General features: G+C 33.8%; 1 protein-coding gene across 1 annotated transcript in view; it reads right to left on the reverse strand.

The window, feature by feature from the left end:
* The window catches only part of cpx (synaptic transmission protein complexin), a 196,174-nt gene extending 179,834 nt beyond the window's left edge, over positions 1 to 16,340 (reverse strand). Inside the window, exon 1 of the mRNA XM_074174457.1 lies at positions 16,217 to 16,340. Coding sequence (XP_074030558.1) covers positions 16,217 to 16,229 — 13 coding nt within the window. The 5' untranslated portion in view covers positions 16,230 to 16,340. The remainder of the gene's footprint in view (positions 1 to 16,216) is intronic.
* Between the last annotated feature and the right edge of the window lie 8,514 nt (positions 16,341 to 24,854).

Raw genomic sequence — 24,854 nt, forward strand, 5'->3', positions numbered from 1 at the left:
AATAGTTTGTTGAAGAGTTGTTTGGATTGTCATTGCCTAAAATGTTTTCAACTAGTTTGAAATCCATGATAGATTTGAAGAAATAAATTTTTGAAATTGTTGTAATTTGAAAAAACAAAAGTAATGAATAGTCATGAATATTCGAAATGAATAGTCAAAACGAATATTCAAATGAAATAAATAGTCAAAATTGTTAGACAGCTGAATTTAAAACTGGACTAATAACTGTAATATAACGTCAGTTATATAAAAAAAAATTGAATTTTGTTGAGTTATTTCATCTAGTGGTGACTATTGCAACATAACGAAGTAAATTATAGAAAAAAAAATCAATTACATGGAACGTTGTCATCCTCAATGGCGGTAATCCAATGTTTGGGAGTGAGACACTTGCATTGTTGCCGCTTCAGCTCAAATCTGTATAACATCACAAAATGAAGCTCTCAATTAATTTATAAAATTACCACTTAATGTCCCGAATGAGTTGAATCCACTCATGTCATCGATGACAGGGCGTAATGAGATTTGTTCGCTCAATTGATTCAATCCCAGCCATAGCAATTTTGTTCAAATTGAAAGAGGTATATTCTTAGGAGAGACTAATTTTTTGAAAAGAAAGGTTCTGGCTTTCTGCTTCGCCATCTATATACAAAATGAGGTGGTTAGGAGAAAAGAAGAAAACAATCAATTCCAAAATGTACTGCTCAAAAAGATGTATAGATAGATCATGCAAAGAAGTCAACACATTTTCCTAAATAATGGGCAATTTCTGCCTCTCAATGGAAAAAAAAAGAATCATATGACGAATGTAGAAGTCTGAATATGATAATGCCAAAATTAGTTCATTCAAATTCATTAATAAACTCTTTCTACTGATCCATGTATTATGACGTTTTGTGAGTAGCCAATGTATGGCAAGATAAACAATCATTTCCACATGTATTTTACCGTTATTTTGGTATATACGCTTCCAAAGTATTTAGAATAAACAGAGCTAAGTCAATAGAGAATTTGCTGTGTGTAAAAAAACAGTAAGAAGTATTGTGTTCACCACAAAAAATGTGTTTCAAAAAACATTTCCATATGATTCAAACGATATCCATAAAATGTGTTGAATCAATCTAGATTGAAATTATGTTTTATTTCAGCAGAGCAATATCTTCATCAGAATTTGCCTATTCTATGGGTTATCAGTGATGGTGAATATATATAAGAGCCAGTTGGAATGTCTTCAAATGACCAAAACAAGTTTCTCCAAAATGAAACAACCCAGCAATTATACATTTCTACACAATAATCTGTATGAAGACCCATTCAACAATTTTCAATTTCATCAGTTCGGACATTGTCTAATACAATATAAATTGATTTGATTAACCGAAAATAACAATTTCATTAAACAAAAAACTGAAATTACAAAGAAATAACAAACAACAATCAAACAAATAAAAATTATTTGGTTGTTGTTTTATGTTATATAATATATAATTATCAATTATAAGTTATTGACATTAAAAATAAAATAAATACAACAATAAAAATTAATTGGCGCTCCGGGGCGACTTCATTGATTCCAAATATATAAATTATTATTATTATTATATAAATAAAAATTGTTGGTTGTTGTATGTTATTTCTTTGTAATTTCAGTTTTTTGTTGAATAAAATTGTTATTTTCGGTTAATCTTTTCGATTTTTTCAGGGTTATCAAATCAATCTATATTATATTAGACAATGGAAGTCCGAACTGATGAAATACACCACGAAACATTGTCAACCACCTTCAAACAAATAATTTTCAAGTTATTTGAATTTTGGTGAATGACTACTGGGTAATCGCATCCGCCAAACTCAAAATTATAAACTGGAATTTTAAAGCCATACAAAATTTGTGATTTCTCAATATGACTGTGAAACCTGAAAATATGAATCAAAGGAGGACTGTAGAGGTCGGCATATAATAATGCCAAAGGTCGCTCATTCTAATTCATCAGAAAAACGCATTCCAACCCATTTTATTACTTATTAAATTGTTCCCGTTCTAGCTTGTGGAATCAATGAAAAATGTGTACTTTCGTGAAAGTATGAATTACATAGCATCAAACCGATAGTAAACTAGTTTTCAGGTCACAATTGGATCTAGTGAAAATTACCAAACTCAGTTATTTTCATTCATTCCCCAAAAAAATAAAAGATTCATTTACCAATATCAATAAATATCATTATATACATATGGGTAGTTTCTAATGGTATCAATAACAACTGTCACTAAGAAATTATATAAAGATGTTGTTTTCGAAGAAGTAACAAATGACAACTCCCACCAAATAAAGAAATTGAAACCTTCGCCAGGAATCAAATGAGTGATGAAATATGGTTCATTTAAAACAAAAGTTCAACTTTTTGATACTTCTTCATATATTTTAAACTATGAATCCTTGAGATCATTAGGTCTCAAGAAATCCTCTGAGATGGTTTCAAATAGGATAGCGGGTAGAGATACCTCCACGACTGTAAGTGACCAGACCCATCTAAACTTTGGATTTCCTTTTGACTTTGGGATGACTAGCCAAGAGTGCTGCGCAACCTTAAAATTCCTACCCGTCTAATGAAGTGATACCATTTCTAGTTTACAACTCCTGAATGAGACATTTCTAATTCATAGAAACATAGAAGAGACACAACTTTTAAAATATTGCAAAATGTTTCAGATATCATGACATTCTCACTATCATAGAATTTTGTTTTCATCATAATCATATTATTTATATAATTTGCCATAGTGGTGTGACTTTCCCGAACTTAATTAAGGATTCCAGAATTTTGAATCTGTGATAATTGCCCAAATTTCAACATCAGGTTTTCATAAATTGTTTCATCATTAATTCAATATTTGCAGTACAAATGGAGATATTACATAATTCTGCAGGCCAAAATGCAACGATTACATGATTGAACTTGAAGTATGATTGTGATTTTATGGTTGTTTGCTGTTCACAGCTTATCTAGTCATTTTTCATGTTTCTGTAAAGAGCTGCTACCTACTTTCAGGTTTTGATCAGAAAAAAATATATATGTCAATGAAGAAATTTATCTGAGAAGTTATTGTTTCTATGCAAATAATTCTTGATATTCCTGACTATGCAAAAGAAATTGAAGAAAATAATCAACAAACAAAATTGTTCTATCGACTAGATTTCAATTCAGAAGGGTTTCATGTTATTCACTTTTTACTCGAAATCTATTCGAAATTTGGTTGTCCTGCTTCCGAATAATAATAAAGATTTCATTTGGAGCGATTTGGACTATCTGAACTATTTTTGATGTACTATTTCGATATTCAGCGATAATTTGTAGACAATAATCATCTAAAGATGCTGGTTGATTTATGGAATCTTCAAGACATACCACCAAAAAGTTAATGACTTGGTTTGGTAGATTTTTGGAACATTCCGTTTCTACTGACAAACGTTTCATTGAAATGATGATAAAAAGTAAGAGTACAGTGAGAAGGTCTCTCATTTTGATGGAATGTCAAGTCATTCTCACTTTAATAGTCACTATGTCCAAAAATGTTTATCACTACTGGATTGTTAGAGTATTGTAAGATATGTTTTCCCTAAGATTCATTTTATTGAAAAAAAATACAAACAACACATTAGCTGTGAATGTTGGTTTTATTAGGACAAATATCGTTACGTTATGGCAATCAACAACAATTGGCTGGATGGTAAGAAGATTTATGGACTTCTGGCAGAATTTTTCAGGATTAGATCACTCCAAGGCGCTAATTCACCCTTCGAAGCTTGATATCAAACAGTTGTTGGATTACAGTAGGGATGAACTACGATGTCTAACAGGTCTTCTTACATGTCACTGTCATTTGAATCATCATATGCAGAGACTCGGACTGTCGGAAAACAGTGTGTGTCGCTACTGTTTGGAAAATGACGAAACAGCGGAGCACATACTTTGAGACTGCCCCGCTGGGGAGCGAATCAGGTTTTTAGAGTTTGGCAGAGTCGTACTCTTACCATCTGACCTGAAAGACCACTCAACATACAATATAATCGACCTCGTTGAGAAGCTGGGTTTATTTGGTCGAGTGTGAATATGTGTGGTCCACAATAAACTCTTGTGGGTTGCGGTGGAGGGTAGAATAGACCCATTCACGTTGAACCTAACCTAGCGCCTGACGATTTATTGAGTGAGTGGAGCACACCACGAACATCAACCCAACCGGTTACCGTCCCTGTCCAAACTGATATCTATTTCTTGTAGTATATTCATTTGAGGTTTTTTTTTAAGTTAACATCAATCTTGTCTAACCAAGTTATGATACGCTTTTAGTAACGTATTCCTGGTTAATTCACTCATTCAGATAGGCATTGAATTTTCACCATCAGTAGATATATCTGAGACTATTTTAGTGACAAAGTTCAATTATTGAAATAGTTTTCTCAGTTGAATTAATAATTGTAAGCAAAATAATAAACCGAAATAGCCATTTTTAAAATGATACTCTCATTTTTAATGGTGAAAAGGAGATTATTCATATATTTTCATTACAATAATCAAAATCCAAGTACTCATTAGCAACAAGGAAGTATAGTAGTTTTTGTTGAAAATTATAGTAGGCAGATAATAAAAAATTGTTTCGAACGCAGAAATACCGTAATATTTGTGACATATGTGAAACATCAATAATAATAGTAATGTTATTTTGTGATCCCTGTGATGATCGTTGGGTAGTGAAATATTTATAAAAAAATATGTAATTGAAATATACATGGAAAAAATTTAAGGTGGCTTCAATATACTAGTTAACTCAGAAATTTAAGCAAGTTATTGCAATATTTCACTAGAGACTTTACTAAATGTCAATAATAAATATTTCCACCATTATTGGGAAATTATCCAATTATTTGATTTTTTTATGTAAAGGAAACATTCGGGCGCTACTCGCTATCAGTTGATTTTGAAATATAATTTTGTCTTCATCAAATTTATTCTTCAAGCAAGTGTTTCAGTTCATTATTTTTCAAAAATAAGAAATTGAAATTGATAAATGATCAATTCGAAAATATTTCATGCTCATAAAATTGTGTGAATTTTAATCTACAAAGAGAGTAGATTTCACATTTATTTACCCTTGAGACAGACCAAATATACGCGGACCTAATACACAGTTGAATGCTCACTTTGATTATAGAATATGAAATATAATTAACTTACTAATGACTTGATAGAGTATCGTAGTGTGATTCTGCTTCCTCTGCAAGAGGCGGCTCACTTTCACTTCCTAAATGATCACTGTCACACATATTTCATTTACGAATACAATTAAGAATTAAAACAATATCCAAAAATAACAATTATATTGAGCAAAACAATAAAATGAAAATAGGCAAGTAATTAAAATTTCAGCAATTGAAAATGAAATGAAAATTTAAAAGATTCCAAACCAAGTTACCACACGACGTTTGTTAGCATCCACAATCGTCTTCGTATTATAACTGAACTGAGCCTCCGAGAGATATCTATTTATAGGACATTCGAACGCTTTCACCTATCCCCTCTTTCCTCTCCCCTCTCTCCGCTACACCGGTTTAGTGGGAGTTGACCGTTTTTCCGCTCGATTGCAGGTTTCCATATGTTGCGTATCTATACGCTAGCTTGGCTGAATGCGTCGTTAGACAGCATATATGCAGCTTCTTTAAACTTACTCTTAAACCAGTGTGATGTTATATTGACCCAAGAATGCGGACTTCCACTGGTCTCTTAGTTTCATCGATATAGGATTTGCTGCACTCATACCCTGTGAATGCAGCACAGGGTGTGAGTATGAGTGTGAGCGGAAAATAGATCAACTCCCACTGAACCGATGAAGCGGAGGAAGGAAAGAGAGAAAAGTTGGAAGCGTTCGAATGACCTATAAATAGTCATCTCTCGGAGAAATAGTCCATTCATCACCTGAAGACGATTGTTAATACTAACAATCGGAACGTCATGAAGTAACTTGAATCAACATCTTTTCAATTTTAAATTCATTTCTAATTGTTCAATTTCTGATTTTTGCTCATTTTCATTTCATTGTATGGCTCAAAATGAATATTATGTTTTGCTTTCCAATACAATTTTTAATTTTATTTGTAGAATTCACCATGAAACATTGTCAATCACTTTCGAACGAACATTCCTCTCAAGATGTTTGCAATCGCAAGATGTTTTTTATATGGAACGAAAGTTATTTTATGTGGAGGAAATCAGAGTTTTATTCATATCGGTGAAACTTTGAGAACATTGAAGGTGCTTGGGAATGAAAATCGATATTACATCAGAAATAGATTATTTAGAAACGAAAAGTATATGTTGTTGATTACAACATGTTACTGATAAATAGAACAAAGTTTGCTCTTTCTACACGTGTATAGAGTTTTCCATTATAATTTTTATATTTTCTTCAGATTGTGGAGATACTCAAAGAAGGTAGATATAATGTTATTCAACTCCTGAAAACGAATACATACCAAAATCTGTCTGTTTTTCTGTTTGAAATCTGTTTTTCCGTTAACCAGCTGTCGCACCTCTACGAACGACAACCCTCAGAAGTCGAAACTTGTGCGAGCTAAGGATTAACGAGGTCTTACCTTTTAACGTGTGATTCCTAAATACATACATACATATAAACGTTTTCATTTTCAATCCAACCGGACATGACAAACACATAGACAAGTGGTGTATCATTTCAAATTGTACTAACAAAACCATCCCAAAACAATAGTGATTGTGTTGAGAGCTGGTGCAACAAACACTCATAATATATAGAAGGAATCACAGAGTCCCAGACAACTTCTAATTATCTCGGGATCTGTTGGTTTCCACCCATTCGTATGCATATATAACTGAAAGTGAATCATTTGAACGTGGCGTTTATAACAACACTTGATGTTTAATTGAATGGAATAATGAACTTATTGAAATAGATCGTGTGTATTATTGTGCATGAAGTTGGGATTTATTAGTAAATTATTTCGACGCAAAACAGAATGAATTGCTCTTCATTGGCCTTTTTTAAACAATGATTTTCCAATGCCAGTCCGTATATTGATGCATTTTTCACCTTGGTAAAAAGTATATTCACAAAATTCTAGTCAATTTAGATTCAGAAAATTGATTCTGAAGATTCTTTCCTTCAATATAATTATTTATGCTTAAAAAACTATTTGAACTTCCTCTACCTGATATGTGCACTATATGATAACAATTTGAATCTTATGACCTCCTACTTTATTTTACCTGAGTTCAGACGAAAAACAGTTGAAATTCAAATTATCTAAGAGAACAATTTACTCAAACCCGTCTCAAATTACCTACAATGTAGGTTAATGGACTGACGCCTATTGAAAAGCAACTACTCCCTGGCTAATACCAAGAAGGGCGTTGGATTATATCCGACAGGTTTCAGTGCAGAATTCTTCACTGAAGTTATTCCTGCATATGCTGTTGGCGATTCAACTGCTGGAATCAATTTTCAATTATTGAAAATCGAAATCCTTTCAGAGTATCATCCCTCGAACTAGGCAGAATCGAATGACAAACAATATGTCTGTCAACACCCCATCAGCCCCTGAACGAGGTAACTGACCGCATATCCAAAATTCGACTAATTTCTCGTAAAAGGAAGGGAATTTCACAAAATGAGTGGGCATACTATAAGACTGACTGTAAATCAACATATCTAAAAGAACAATTCGTTCAGCCCAGCATTGACACCGGTCGGATATAATCCAACGCTCTTCGTAGTAGTAGCCAGGGGAGTAGTTGTTTCCTAATAGGTATCAGTCCATCAACCTTCATTGTAGGTGATTTGAGATTGGCCTGAATGAATTGTTCTTTAGATAATTTGATTTACACCCAGTCTCCAAGTATGCTTCCGTATTTTGTGAAAACCTGTTGAACGTTATAAGGAGCTGAATTTTGTCAAGCTAATTGCTGTGAACAACGGTAATAAAGTAAATATTATTGACGCCATACTTTCCAGCACATTGTGAAAACAAGTCAGAAAGAAACTCAGACGTGGATTACAGGACAAATGATAAGTTAAGCAAATTTATTGAAAGAAGAAAAGACAAAACTCTACTGTCAGAAAGATCGGAAGTATATCGCTCAAGATGTTGAAGCTATTCAAATATTTAAGGATATGTTGGTTTACGACTTTCTCCATAATTTTTGATATCACTGATAGCAAAGCGACTGATCTATAGTTGTTCGGAAGATTTTTCTTGACCATTTTGGGAATAGGCTAAACACGAGTGATCTTCCATCATGAAGGAAAGATTGGCGTACTTTTTAGGTACGATGACGGCACTTCATCAGAACCAGACGCCTTTTTGATATCAAGCTATTCCAAAATTCGCCTGACTAGACTTAGAAGTGAAAAGTTTTTAACTGAGATGTTGAATAACAAGGCAAGCATCGAAAGCAATACCAAAATCAGCAACTGGAGTCTCGTTTAAACTGATTGCTTATGATCTGTTGAAATCTATTTTTCCGATACCCACCTAGAGTCCTCAAGGAACGACAACCCTCAGAAGTCAACACTTGTGCGAGATAAGGATCAACGAGGTCTCATTTTTCGAATGGTTTCCTATTATGACAATAATAATTGTTATGATTTGGTTTTCTTATTTGAAAAATGTTAGAAACATGGATAATACTTTATTCTTTCAAGAAACTTCAACATCAATGATAATTTTTGAAACTTCACTAGAACCTTAGTGGTTCTCAACAGCCAATTTTGATGATCATAATGTATACGTTTGATAAAAAATATTGTTTCTTTGTATAATCATTATGATATATTTGAATATATTTCTGCCGAGAAAGAGTGATATACAGGATTCCAAGAGAACAACATAAAGAAGAATCAGTCATTGAAGTATGTTTAGATTGTGTGATGGGTTTATGGCCATTTTTTTGAAAGTGTATTATTATTATTCGCTTTTTGATTTGTGAGTCTGAGGAATGAATGAAATGATATCAATGGAATGTGAAACATCTGTAATTCACTTGAATTCTTCAATCTTTTGGAATATTTATGGTGAATGTTTTTCCAATATGTACTTTCATAACTATACTTTGTTTTATGAGAGAAAGAGGACATTGGCAGATCAAGATTTTCAGATGATGTGATGCTGAAGGTTTTTTCGGGTTTTCCTGCAGCTGAAAAAGCAAATGCGCCACTGGAATCAATGAAGTCACCCCGGAGCTCCAATTAGTTTTTATTGTTGTTTTCATTTGTATCTTCGAAGACAAAGTTCAATAATTCCTTGATTCGATTGTTTTACTGCAAATAAACTATACCACCAAAAAGCCAAGTCACTTACGTCATGGATTCCACATTATATTACGCATTCAAGCTACATACAATAGTTTTTCAAAAATGTGTGTATTATTACAATGGAGGAAAACAAAAATGCATTGTCAAAGGCATAACGACTGTAATAATTCCTGCCTTGAAGATAATCACTTGGTAATCGAAACACGTGTCGAGGTGTTAAAATAAAGGATTGGTGTTGGAATAAAACTCCAGTAATATTCATTTCGTACTATTATCAATCATATTCAGATTTCAAGCACTCTTCACATTTCTATTAATGACAAATTTCCTTCATGTTCATAATTTAGAGACTCCGAATACAAATGAAACTAAAAATAATTCATGTTCGAAACATTGTATATCGAGAAAAACTATTTCGTTCGATTGGTTTTTGATATGATAAAATATTTAACAGCGGTTTTCAATTGAATTCTCGAGATATCTGCCAGCCTGCCGGCATACGGAAAAATTAAAAAAATCAAATTGATTTGAATACGATACAAACTAGATTTTGATGTTCTGTGATATTTTTCAGAAAAAAGCCGATTTTCATTTAGGGTAATTCAATTCCAAGAATTCTTCATTGCGATTCTAAACATAAAATCATTTCAGGCTCTTTTTATTCTTTCCTCTATTTCCCAAATATATTTGATGCTACTTGTGATGTATTGTTTGGAACCTTTTGTGTGGCAATTGATATTACTGGAGTTTAATCTTAACACCAAACCGTTTTTTTAACACCTCGACAAGTGTTTCGTTCACCAAGTGATCATTTTCAAGCGAAAGATCAAACTGAATCTTCCTCTTGGAGATGATCTCTTGATGATCGAAACACGTGTTGAGGTATTAAAATAACGGTTTGGTGTTGGGATTAAAACTCCAGTAATATTCATATCTGATGCTGTTTATCACCATAATTGGCTCATGAGGAATCATTACTAGAGAGAAACATCATTCAGTAAAAAAATGCAATTGATGGAACTGAATGGATTAGTACTTATGTAATGAAATTTGCCAATCCTATCCGTCAGAGGAAAATAGCTCGTTAGGGAATGGTATTTTGTGGAATCTGAAAAATACGTACATAAATTTTGGCAGCCGTTTTCACAAATATAATTTTGGATTCTTTATTGTGTTAAATTTAACTTACAGTATTTTTATTACACCGTGATCTACGATGGAGCCCTTTCATTGTTATAGCCATTCATTTTTTATTTATATTCATTTATTTAGTGAATTCTATACAAATTCACTAATTGTTAATATGTAAATAACTCTACTCATGAGTACATTATATGTTTAAGTTTATTCTGCATCTATTATTGTTCCGTATATTTCCCTCCTTGTCTTTTTTTAAAAGTGGCGCCCTTGTTTACAAATAAAAAAATCATCACTCCTATCTAGAAATCCATAATCCGTTTCAAACATTCAGAGTAGCTTGGCTGTGACGAAAAAAATCTTTGAAACTTCAGGTTTGAATGCCACAACAATAAGAAACTGAGATCATATTTGATATATGACATATTTCAAAATCGATCATGGAAGATGCTGAAAATTTCACGAAACTAATTTGTTGTATAGGATTACTAGGTGTCTGATTGAAATGAGACAATGGCTGCAATTCATATTTTTTGCAAGCAGTACTGATCCGCGATGATTATCGATTAGCAGTATTTTAAGAAATAACAGGAAGTATATCCTGAAAATCAGCAAACATAGGTTTTTTAATATGTTTTATCGAATGAGAATGATGGATTTTTTCCAACACTCGCGGTTATACTAGCAGTTGATACCAACTTCCTCAATTCGAATATAACACCCTGTATATTTTCACATTTTTGAATCTCTGGCATGATTCCAATGTGAGTTTATGTGATACACCCCATACCAAAAAATGAACCGTTCTCGATATTTTCATCTGTTCAATGAAAAAACTAGGTATTCGGCTCTCGTGTGATTCTGCCATGAAATTTAAAAGGTTGATTCATCAAAATACCCCATTCTATCGTCGGATGATATTTAAATTGTTTGTTTTAAATTGTATTCATGCTTTCTCGAAATGCAGTGATGGGTCCTGAGTTTAACTGGTAGGTTTTCCTCACAATATTTCAAATGCTGATGAAGAGATTTAATGAACACCTGAAGTTAAGGGAAATGTCTTCAAACATATTGTCAAATAGTTTTTACATTTTCTGTGAAAATACAATGCATTGCTTTTGAATTTTCGCTCTTTTATGGAACATTTATAATGAAGATTTTTTAATTCATTATTTATTCATATGAAATCCTGTTTTCAATGAAAACCATGACGGCAAATAAATAGCTCTGATAAACTTTCTGTAACTGTTCAAGACAAAGATTTCATAGCTCGTAAATTCATGGTGGACAGGAGCATGGTTTAGTTTTTCAAGAACAACTGAACTTTCTCGTGTACGGTTGATTTGTGATATAGGGAATGTTTAATGAAAATGGGTCAAAATCATCTCGAAACTTCAAAACTATCCTAAAATATAGGAAATAACTGAGCTTTGGCCAATTTTTGTATCTTCAGAATTAGTCATTGATTCCAAACTCATTATATATTATTTCGGAAATGTCATTCGTACAAGACGATGCAATATAGCTTTTTCTGATATGAGTGTTGAAAGTAAGGTTTTATTTTGTGAGAGAAAAAGTTTTGCGACACGAGCGTAGTGAGTTGAAAAATTTCACGAACAAAATAAAATTTACTTTTAACAGAAATATCATACAAAGTTTTTTGTATAACTGTCCTGTTTCCATAACAAAATAGATGAATTCATTATTTTCATAAAAACACATTTTGATATCTCTTGTCAGTTAACTATTTTTATGTTATCGCATTTGCTGTTACGTGGCCGTTTACCAACAAAGAGTATTGTTAACAACTCATGGGATTTATTCAAAGTCACATTTAAAGTTCTTGCTGGCGTTTAATGTCTTGCATAATCTGTCTGTTCAAAATCTGTTAAATAATGAACAATAATAGTGAGTAATTTTGTGTCCCTGACGATATTGAAGAGGCTGCAAAAAGAGCTTCACTTGAATTGTTACAAAAAAAAGGCCCAGTAGAACGACATCGCATATTAGCTGACTGGACTTGAAAACGTCGAAGGAAATTTCAGCGAAACCGTCTTCTTAGCCTATCTAGAAGAGAAATCAAACATACGAAACTCGTCAATTTTGTGGAGCAACTTCTCAATAATGAAGTCGAGTGCGCTCGTTAAAAATGGTGTTGATACAAGCACATATTTCAAGGTAATGGCATTCTTGAAGGGAAAAATGGAAGTTATATGTCCAAAAAATCAATAAATCTTACGTTTGAACAAGTCCAGAGGTTTATAAATAAGGCGCTAGATGAAAAATATTTGATGATGAGAGCTCTGCCATTTATTGATAGAAGACATTAAATCAATAGATAAATCATTGATTATCCAAATTTCCTGATTGATTCGGCCGTTACTTGATGAAGTTAATTCGGCTTCAATAAACAAAATACTTGTCAAGAAAGTCCACGCAAAAGCGATTCGAGACGTTTTTCCTATTAATAAGGTAGATAATCAAAATTATAGAGCTTTAACGTATTTTGGACAACCAACGGAAAAAGTGGCTTCATTTTTGAGTAAACGAGATATTGAAATTGCATATAGAACAAGTAATCCGTTGGGAAAGTTAGTTGAAAATAATAAAGACATAACATCCAAATTCGAGAAATCAGGAGTATGTAAATTAAAGTGTGGAACGTGCCCTAAGGTATATATTAGTCAATCTGGCAGAACATTTAGGAATCAAATCCAGGAACATCATACGAGCTGTGAAAATATTCAAATCATCTTCTAGAAGAAAATCATATCTTTAATGAAGAGTTCGAAATTTTGCACATAGAAAATAAAGGTTTGAAACTGAATCATTTGGAAGCAATGGAAATTAATAATCTTAAAAATTCAAACATTCTAATGAATGACCAATTAGATTTGAATAGATCGTCATTATTGAACTTGTTTTCAAAAAAACCTAGAAAAAATTATTATTGATGTAGGTGTGAGGTAATATGCTTCAGATAATCATAATTGGTCAGGTACTTTAGGTAGAGGTTTAGGTAATTTTTTGGAGGTAGTTTCAATTATGGTTACCTGTAGTATATAAATATTAATGTAACTTGAAGTATTCAAATCACTTGACAAAGCTACTGTGGTAGCGAAACATGTTGTGACATATCTTTTATTTATTTTTTTTAATAAAGTTTGTGGAGATCAAATCGTGAAGTGTAGTTTTTGAGATTGTCCAACTACCCAATACGAAAATAGGTGGTTCTTTTTGCATTGTTGGAAAAAAAATTGACAACTTCAATAAAAATGTTTCATTTCGCGTTTCTTTTATCAATCATCAACGTTTTTTTCTGAAATATTCAAATTATAAATGCAGTACCAACCCAATTGGTGTGAACACGTTTGGGAAAATGTCCTCTACCATTGCCGAGTTTCTGAATCTCCCGAAAACAAGGTAACAGGTCACTGTTTCGGAAGATCTGCTTCTTTGCTAGCAGGATCAGAAGCAAATGTAACAGATATTGAGAAGCACGGGGGATCGAAGTCTACAACAATAGCTAGGGGTCATATTGATCAATCTATTCCTTATAAAAAGGCTATTGCTGAAAGAATAATCTCAACAGCTAGCTCCAGCATTACAGCATCGTCTTCTTCACTTTGAGAAATAATTGTTAGTGTCCATGAAATTGTCAACTCAGTTCAAATATATCATAAGGCTCTTCAACATCGCAAGGTATTAATATCAGCAGTTGTTCTATTACTTTTCATATTAATGTTCATAAATAATAATAATGTAATTGATGTATATAATACATTTATAACAGAATTTAATTGTATCTATATCTATTGTTCATAATAAAACTTATTTGAAAATTGAATAATTGAGTTTTGTTTATTGCTATTTGGTCGAAAAAAATCATGTCAAAAATACTTTTAACACTAGTGTTCAAATAATTTCAACACGCTACTTTGTGAACATCATCTTTTAATACCCTTTGACAACCATTAAAAATATCACTTTCAATGACAGTTGTACAAAAAAGTATTTTGATACATAAATAATATCTTATTCATGTATTCTATGAAACTTTTTGAATTTTATGGGGGAATAACTCGAGAGCAATATACTTAGTTTTTTGGAGTTAACAAATGAATATCTCGAGAACGGTTCATTCGTAGTATAAGGTATATCACATGAATTCACCAGAATTATGAGAGATATTCGAAAATGTGAAAATGTATAGGGTGTAACGTTTGAATTGAGAAATTGGGACCAACTTCTGGTATAATTGAAAATGTTGAAAAACCGCTTTTATTTTCATTCGATGATGCATATTAACAGACCTACATTTGCCAATTTTCAGGATATGAATCCTATTGTTTACCAAAATACGACTAGCCGACGGTCATCATTTCAATTTCGTACAGTCATATTCACTGATCTTATATTACAAAAGAACAGCATTTTGAAAATAATATCTATCTGGAAGAATTTTCGCAGTTCAAAATTTGGATAATATCATCAAGAAATGAGAATTCAATAAAAATGTTCACAACAGATATGAGAAAGAAATGACGCAGCCAGGCAATAAAAACACTTTCATGATTGTGTTGATGAGAACTGAGGTTTCAGAGACATATGCTCTTTTTTCTTGATAGCTATAGTTGATATATGTATCATACACGAATACATTTTCAGAACATGGTGTTTATTGAATTGAATGACTCTGTTTCAGAAAATATGGGCGGAAGCTTTCGTTATTTTCACATGACTAAATGACCCACTTCAGAAAAGAATAATTGTAGATACTACTGCCAATGTATACGGACATATCTACTTCGTTGGTAATTTATAAGTTTCATAGAACTCATACACGAAACAAAAAAAAACACCATCATGGAGAAAAAAAATTGCTGCATCAATTTGGCATAATTCATGAAATATTTGAGGTAGAGTGGAAGAAGAAATTCAGAAAATTTGGTGAAACATAGCGTAAAACAAATTCAACCAATAACTTCAACTACAACATTAAGTTGATAGTATCAGTATCCTATAGAAATGACATGATAATGACAAGAGTTTGAAGCGAAAAATTAATCCTCACGAAATAGAGAAAAGTCAAATTTGATGAAAGTTTCGTTGTGAAAGTGCAAATAAAAAATATCTTTCCGATTTTGAGTTGCTGAAAGTTGTTCATATTCATATATTTTAAAGAACAAATCATGAATCAAAATGAAGAGAGCAAATTTGATACTGTTGCGCTGATTCAGGTGCTACGAGATAATTCATATTTTCCACAAATTTAGTTTATAATACTCAATTTATCCAGTAATATATTATGTTTGATGATCTTAGATTGAAGTTTTCAATCAATTTTATTTGGAAATATCAGCAAATTTTTTCAAATAGTCGAAAAGAATGAAATCAAATTGCTAACATATGTTGACCCACTCCGCTCTTAAAAACGACGCTTGATATAATATTCCGATAAACAGGTTAAAAAAATCCACAGACAATACGGAAAGAACACCTAAATACACACATATTAATTGAGAAAATATCCTCCAGTGGATAAATTAACATGCACCGAAAGAAGACACAAAAACAACGAGCATACCAATGAAATACATAGAAAAATAGAGTAGAGAGAAATAGAGACGTAAGTAAGCCAGATGAGAATACAAAAAAATATTTATATCAAAAATCAGTCGTACCAAGTTCAACCAAACTGTTTGTGGGACCACCGCAGGCAAGTCCATGGCTTACCTAAAATGTTCATATCTCGCCCGTACGACCGTGGCACACTAGATGTCAGACTGTTTCTCGCTACGAGTCTGTGTTGTTCCGCACTGCTACGTCACCTCTCTTCCGCCCTTCTCTCGCGACTCGCACGGTGGAAGGGGTCGAGCTTTCGGCGTGAGCTTGGAGAGTGGGGAGGGGTGAGATGTTTCGTGTTGGCAGCAGCTTCTTGGTTGAATGTCCACGTTGAGCGCGTTTTGAAGCGTGTAGGACAATCAAAGCTAGCTCGATAATTCGAAACAGTGAATAGAGTAGAGTAGAGTTTTATTAAACTATGCAATGACTTTTTTTCAATTTTGATAACCGATTGCGGAGTTATTGATGTCGGAATTCAGGACTAAGAGTTTCCTAACTCCGCAGCCCTATGTTAGATTCTTTGAAATACATGTTTACTATGGAGAGAAATGAATTGGTGAAATTTTTTGCGATACAATTAGAATTTGAGATCATTATTATTTATTTTAAAGATTCAAATGTTCTCTTTGAACATCGTGACAAGAAAATTGTTTATTAGAACTCATTTATGGCATTTTGAAATATTTCAGGGGTAATGCTAGTACAAGTTTCGTTAATTGTGTCTCATTCAACTTCTCGTATTGTTCCAGGTTTCGTTATATGAACTTTCGGTTCCAAAATGAAAATCGAGAGAAGTCAGATCCGGTGAACCAGTAGACTATTACAACGGAAATTGGCACCTTTTTATAAAACATTATAGTTATTATCAATATTTTGTAAGGCCTTTTACAAACACTACAAAGCAGTTTTATTAACATTTTGGCAGTTACTATAAAATAACCAGAAGATAGTTTTATAACAGTTTTTCAGTAGTTCCAAGTAGGCGTTATAAAATATAATACAGCCGGAAACGATAACAATAAAATAAAAAAGTTTTGAAAATGTTTTCTTGAAGACGCAAGAAGTAATTTTGTATTGGACACTAGGAAAATATAATTGATATGTCACCAACTGAAAACTAAGAAATAGAAAGGTTGAAGCCATTTTAAAATTCCACTTTTGCACTCTTGAAACTGTTAAAGACATTGTTTGTGGTTCGAAGATTGATATTTTCACTGCAAATGAAATTTTATTGACAAATATATAGCCTATTATTAGCAAAATTTAAGCGCGCCACTCATTTATAAATGTTTTCGGTAAAATTATCAATTATACAAAAACTCACCCTGTCGACGTATCAATTTTCCAGTCACAAACTTAACTCACTTCATTCTAAATAATATAATGTTATAATATTTATGTAATTTTCAGCTCTAAATGTGCGGTATTTCATATTTTCAACTCATCTAATTTCAGTATCCCGGATCGCTATCATTTGAAATGACGTCGTTCTATAAAATAAATTGGTATCAGTAGCAAGCATTTGAACTTATTTTAGCTACTATGTTACCCCTATTAAACTGTTCAGAAACACTTAGTTCTGGGAGTGATGGTATTGCGGCAGAGTCGGACTACTTTTAAAGCAGTAGGTTTCTAAAAAAGTGCTTGTATAAATAAAAGATTTCTCACATACAGTTTGGATAAATATTATATGTGGGGATGTTTTGGCTAAAAAGTTTCTTTCATGGATTATAAAGGCTAAAAAGGCTAAACGACGAGTTTTAACCATTATGATAACCTTTGCCTGTTTTTCGAAAAAAAAAATTGAAGCACTAGGTTAAAATGGATAGTTTCAAGTTTTTTTTTCAGTATTTCCAATGTACAGGGCGACTTAAAGTTTCCAGAAAGTTTTTTTTTATGGAACACCAAGTCATTTCTTCGTCTATTTGAAGCACCTCGAACTGAATCTTTAACTATTATATACCCCCCAATAAATGTTCAAAATCGCCACCATTGAGTTATTATTTATATTTATTTATATATTCGGGATACAAACAGAAAAATCCACTACAGTATCCACACAATAGAATTATTATCAAATTGAAAGTATAACATATTCATACACACATATATTCATATCTTAGTGTCTAAAATTAAGGATGAATTCATAATGTTGTATTTACTTATGGGGTACCTATACTCAATTCAAATCAAATATTTAGAAGTTACTGAAAAACTAATTTCCACCACGATATCGATGGTGTTCCACTTGAATAACTAAACAAAAATATTCTTACTGAACATAACTAAAATTTTGAAGAATTTTTCAAAATTGTGATTAGGAATCGATGTCAGCTGAACGTGTCATCCTGTTGTATGACCTTCTATACGGTCCTAACGCCTCAATGCAGGTACTCCAGGTTGTTTAGGTAAATTTGCCTAAATTTGGGTTACATTAGGTACTATTCTTTGTGTTGGATCTTCTCTAGGTTTACTGTTTCTAGGAGTGTGTATTGATTTGTTTGATATATTGAATTTTGAGTCTTGTTGTGTTCTGATTTGTACTTGTTCCTCGGTAAGTGATTTATGACTGTTAAATTTATGGATGTTTAAGTTTTTCCAAATGTCCATACGGTTTCCCTCATTGACTTGTTTTATGAGTTTTATGTTCTCTGGTGGGGGGAAATTATGTTTGTTTCGTATGGCGTGTATTGCGAGGTTTGATTTATATACTATTGGATTCATGTACGCCTTTTTGTGCTCATAGTACCTTTGGATCAGTTTTTTCTTGGTTTGGCCGATATAGAATTTGTTGCAGTCCGAGCATTGTATGCTGTATACCCCGTTTTGGTATTTGTCTTCTCCTTTTCCATAGCTGAAACACGAAAATAACACAAAAAATAAACAGCTATGAAAAAGAAGAAGACCAAAACCAAAACGGAGTATACAGCATACAATGCTCGGACTGCAACAAATTCTATATCGGCCAAACCAAGAGTACCATGAGCAGAAAAAGGCACACATGAACCCAATAGTATATAAATCAAACCACACGTCATACAAAACAAACATAATTTCCCCCCACCAGAGAACATAAAACTCATAAAGCAAGTCAATAAGGAAAACCGTATGGACATCTGGGAAAACTTAAACATCCATAAATTTAACAGTCATAAATCACTTATAGAGGAACAAATACAAATCAAAACACAACAAGACATAACATTGAATATATTAAACTAATCAATACGCACTCCTAGAAACAGTAAACCTAGAGAAGATCAAACACAAAGAATAGTACCTGATGTAACCCAAATACAGGCAAATTTACCTAAAGAAACTGGATAACCTGCATTGAGGCATTCGGACCGTATGAAAGGACATACAACAGGATGACACGTTTAGTTTGAGTAGAGCCTAGATGATGATAGCACGACCAGCTGTCGAAAGCGCTCGCAGATAATTAAATAGAAGTTATAAAGCTTCAAATCCTTTATGTGTGACCGATCATATGAATTCCCAATATTTCTGCCGGACATTTATTCCGTCAGGATTTCGATTGTGAACTTTCCAAAAAATATGTGGGTTTATGTCTGATCAATATCGCTTATTTTGGCAGTTGAAATTCCTGTTAAAAAAAACATTTGTCACGAAACACATACTCTTCATGCAATTTCGATTCACAATCAAACGTTTGTATATTAATTCCCAAAAATGCCTTCTTCGGTCAAAGTCGTATTCATTCAATTTTTTAAGGACAAAACACTAGCACTACAGAAAAATCCTGGAGGCACTCTAAAAGCATGCATGTGCAAAAGTAGCGGTTCACATTTATTTATGTGAAATCTTCAGTTTATATAGTTAAAATTCATGTCTTCGGACGGTAGTTGTTGAAGCACAACTGTTGTTGTGAACTGCAGGAGGTTACTCACCACAAACCTGACAATTTCTATTTGTTTCTCGTCTGACTTTCGTTCAGCAATAGCTACAATTCCTCCCGTGGGTTGGGCTACCTATTCGGCGCGTCCTCAGGTGGCGGATAGGGGAACTTCCGAGGGACTGGAGGCCCTGTCCAGGAAGCCAATATGGCCTTACGGACGGGGTCGCCGGACTCCTGGTCAGTGGCAGAAATGAGTAGGGTGAGGAGAACTAAAACTCTCCAAAAGCCTTTGCAAAACATGCTACCGTGGACCAGCCTACCCAAAATAAGGTGTAAGGAATCGTGCCGAGAGCTGAATGGCCGCAGGTTGATATGCTGTCACGAACGAACCCCTAGGGGAACTGGGCGTACCCTCATTGTAATCAGCCGACCTCTGGTAATGCGGGGGTCTACCAGAGGAGATCAACTCTTCCCTTGCTACTCGTGGGAACACACATGGATAAAACAAACACAAAAACAGAAACAACAAAAACAAAAATCATTCCCGAGGCTTAACATAAGTGCTCACCTCAATCTGAAGCGATGGCTGGGGATGAACAGAAATGTCCACCCCAATCTACTGCTTGGAATGAGGCTGGACATAGCAGATCACCTCGTGATGTAATACAAACGCCAAGGCGTAAGCGCATTTGCGGTACTGAGGCGAAAAGGAGAAAGAAAGCGGGAGAGGCAGTAGTGACAGCAACTATAAGTGCACTATCCTCCTCCCCTACTTCACCTCCAACACTTCTCGCGGCGGGCGTCGAGAGCTCCGCCTTGAATAAAGGCAAGAAACCGGCTGCCCCTGCAGAAAAGCTCCCTCACTTATGCACCTCCACGAAGGGAACCCCAAGAAGGTTAAAGAAGCCGCGCAACGGCAGTAATGTCGCTGCACCTTCCAAAACCTTCGCGAATGCCAATGTCAGACACCTCAAGGTTGCCAAAGAGAGTGTGTGTTCGGCGAGTCTTAGCCTACACCTGCCAATTCAAAGGACATGTCTCCTAGTGATCTTTATACCTTCCTGGAAAGGACAGGATGGACGATGACCTAGGAGGACAACTACTCGGGAGGATGTACCTTAGATTGAGAGAGGATGTACAATGGGTCACACCTGGCCTAAGTGCTGTGGGTCTACACTCACCCTCCCCACTCTACAGATACCAGGTATCAGAGCTACACTTCCCGTTACGTTGGCTCATGAAAATCACGGCCGACTTTGGTATAAATGAGGATTGGCTTTGTTTTTTATTTTGAAATTTGGTGAACTTTCCAGTTTCATACTAACTAACATTCGGAGTGATTCTAAAAGGAACTGCTTTTTCTTTAAAGTATTCAAACATGAAGATTTGCTTGTAAATCAATAATCAGATCATCGAGATTAACGTTGATTAGATTTTGAAGTTGAGCCAGATCCTTTGACTTGAATGAAAAAGATGAATTATCAGTATTATCAGTATACCTACATGTATACATTCTTGCCTTATCAATGTATCGCATGAGGATCAGTTCCAAAACCCATCATTGAGGAACACAAATGATATTTTTATTCCATATCAATATTATTCTATATATCATGTTGTGTGACGTTTCAATGAATGATATCTATTTAAATTCCATAACGAATGCTTGGAGTACAAACTGGATGAGAAAATTGATCTACATGTAAGTTAATGATCAATAAGTAGTTGTTTTGAAAGTGTTTTTTTTGTTTGTATTTGGAAGAAACTCGAATGCATGTTATATACATCTTTCAAAAAAAAACTTGTTGTAGTTCCTCAGTTTTTAGTTTCTGTGGAAATTTCCCTAATTTTTTGTTTAATAATGGAAAAGTACAAGAAGCTAATTTCCGTTAATAATATTTTCTTTTCAATTTGAAATTATAGTATTTCCAGTTACCAATTTTTTTATTCATTTCCGTTTTGGGTATTTCATTGCCAATTTATGTCAAAATTTAATCAGAAATGGAACTATCTCACATATCATTATTTATATAATGTCCGAACCTGAATTCTGCCTTTTGACAGAATGAAGAATGTTGTTTTGGTCGTGTAGGTATAACTATCATATCTAGTCATTGAATTCAATGATTATTATCGTTACTATAATTTCTTTCATTGATCTTATTTTTTTAGGAAATGAGTTTTTATGGGAGAAAACGTGATTGTTACATGAATCAGTTCAACATTTTAAGTAAAATGCATCTCGAAAGTCTCTTCTTGTGAAAATACCCTGTTTTCATTGTAGAGAAATCGAGCACGACGTCAACCTGTCGGGACCGAGAGAAGTTCTAAGCGGTAAATAGCAATTTGCGGCAAGTGGAAATTCGAGAGTATGGGCAAACAGCAATAATTGGAAGAGATACGGACAATGAGGGATATTATTAACGGACATCTCGGAGCTCGGAAACGAGTTTGACAAATGAATGAAATCAGTGTGAAATCATGTTTCGACCTCTTCGTTTGAGAGGCAATACAATCTGATGAAAGAGCTACGTTTAATGAACATTTGAAGCAATTGTTTAACTAATCAACTAACGCCATTTGTAGATACCTGGAGGCTCAGTCGCTGTACTTTAGTTTTTGGTACTGGTGCCACCCATCATTTCAAAAATTTGGTATTGATAGTAATTTAATATTTCTGAATTATACAAATAATAAATCAGGGAAACTTATGTTACACATAAACGAAACAGTAATGTTTTGGGGACTGTATCAATGTACGCAATGTAGGTTCTTGAAAGGAACATACAAAATACAGTAGTAGAACCCCGTTTATCCGAGTCGCGTTTAACCGAGCCCCGGATTAACCGATGGTATCTACTGGGTGGTTCAAGCTTGGGATTCTGTGCGCGCTCCCACTATTTAAAAATCTTGGTTAAAAGGTATTAACTCTGAGGACTCTTATGACAGTGAAGAAGATATTCCATTGAATGATTTGGCTTGAAGAGCCTGCCACTAAGGTATCCTATCAAGAAGGTTTTGCTGCTTTAGAAGGAGCTTCAACTTATATTGAGCAGCAACCAGAGGCAACACCTGCTGATCTACTCCTTCTTAATAGATGGCGGAACATTGCAGCGAGAAGAAGAGGATGCAAGATGAAACAGAAGTGAATAGATAGTTATTTTACTGTTTCGTAATACACATATCTAGGAACATAAAAAATGTTTTATTGGGCGAATAATAAATGAATCCGAATCATTCGAGTTTTCATTTATCCGAGATGGGTTCCCCCCGTTATCTTGGATAACCGGGGTTCTACTGTACAGATATGAAAAGCGAGACTTGTAACGTTAAGGATATCATACTATTATTTCCTGGAATCATTCATTTTTTCATAAACTACACCTTACGATAAGATCTTCATTAAATTTATTTGGAAAATATATCACGACATGTTTTGCTAACACAGTAGCTTCTTTAACAGTGATTTGAATACTACAAGTTGCTTCTTATGCTAATATTTACATACCACGGTAACTACAATTGAGACTACTTCCATGAAATTACCTAAACCTTCACAACTTCTGAATACCTGAGGTACCTCTTCAATTTTTATTATCTGAAGCATATTCTTCTATGCTCCTATTCTTCAGGTAATACCTCAATTATATACCTCAGGTATATAAAAGTTGTAGAGGTTTAGATAATTTGATTAAGGTAGTCTCAATTGTAGTTACCTGGGGTATATGAATATTAGGGTGAGAAGCAACTTGTAGTATTCAAATCACTGTTGAAGAAGCTACTGTGTTAGCGAAACATGTCGTGTTATATTTTTGTTTGTGTTTGTGGAGTTTGTGGAGATCAAATCGTGAGTTGTAGTTTATGAAATTACTATGGATCTTCATCAAGTCATGACAGACTCAATCAGAAAATGAAATTATTCAAATAAATTCAAATGGAGACATGCCTTATATAGGACACCATTTGAATAAATCAAATCAAATGTCAAAAAATCACGTTTCACTAATGAAAAATCTCACAATGATGTGTTTTTTGAATACGTTATGGATTTTCATCAAATATCGTTGGCCGATTCCATCAAATATCTTTGGTGCATAGTTAAACGCCAGTTTTCCATGTATGCAAAATTTTCAATCAACTATTTTCATTTGTCCTGTAGCTTATGTATTTCTTTTGAATTATCTGAATACTCTGTATATCCACGAACCTTTTATCATAATCGAATTGCTCTATGTTTGAAGGTGATTGACAATGTTTCATGATGAATTTCACTATAGTTGTCTACTATATAAAATGATTTGAAATCCCTGAAACAACTAGAAGAGACGAATTAAAAATGAATAGCTGAACATTCAATGGCAGGAAAATCCTATATTGGTGAAACTAAGAGGCCATTGAATGTTCGCATTGCCGAGCACAAGAAACACACACAGCGAGGGGAAACCAGCAAATCAGGAATAGCAGACCATGTTTGGACCCATCAACACAACATTGAGAGGTCCCAAGCTGGAATCTTACACAGAGAGGAACATTGGTTTAGAAGAAAATTCAAGGAAGCCGCATACATGTTGTCCAACAACGTATTCACCCAAGCCAGCGTAGAAATACGCAACATATGGAAAGCCATCATCGAGCTAAAAATGGCCAACTCCCGCCAAACGGTCATCTCCCACGGAACCAGTGAAGCGGAAAATGGAAAGCGGGGATAAGTGAAAGTACTCGAACGACCTATAAATAGTCATCTCTCGGAGGAATCAGTCCAGTCATCATCCGAAGACGAGACCGAGATATTTTGAAACTTCATTATGAATTTGATAGGAATAGTACGAAAACAGCACAAATTCATTTTGAATTATTTTCGGAAAGAAGAGCCGGATAGAACAATATTGG

This window comes from Leptinotarsa decemlineata, unplaced genomic scaffold (assembly GCF_025532065.1).
Source record: "Leptinotarsa decemlineata unplaced genomic scaffold, Ldec_3_MD MMD2_P_RNA_scaffold_12, whole genome shotgun sequence".
Lineage (NCBI taxonomy): Eukaryota > Metazoa > Arthropoda > Insecta > Coleoptera > Chrysomelidae > Leptinotarsa > Leptinotarsa decemlineata.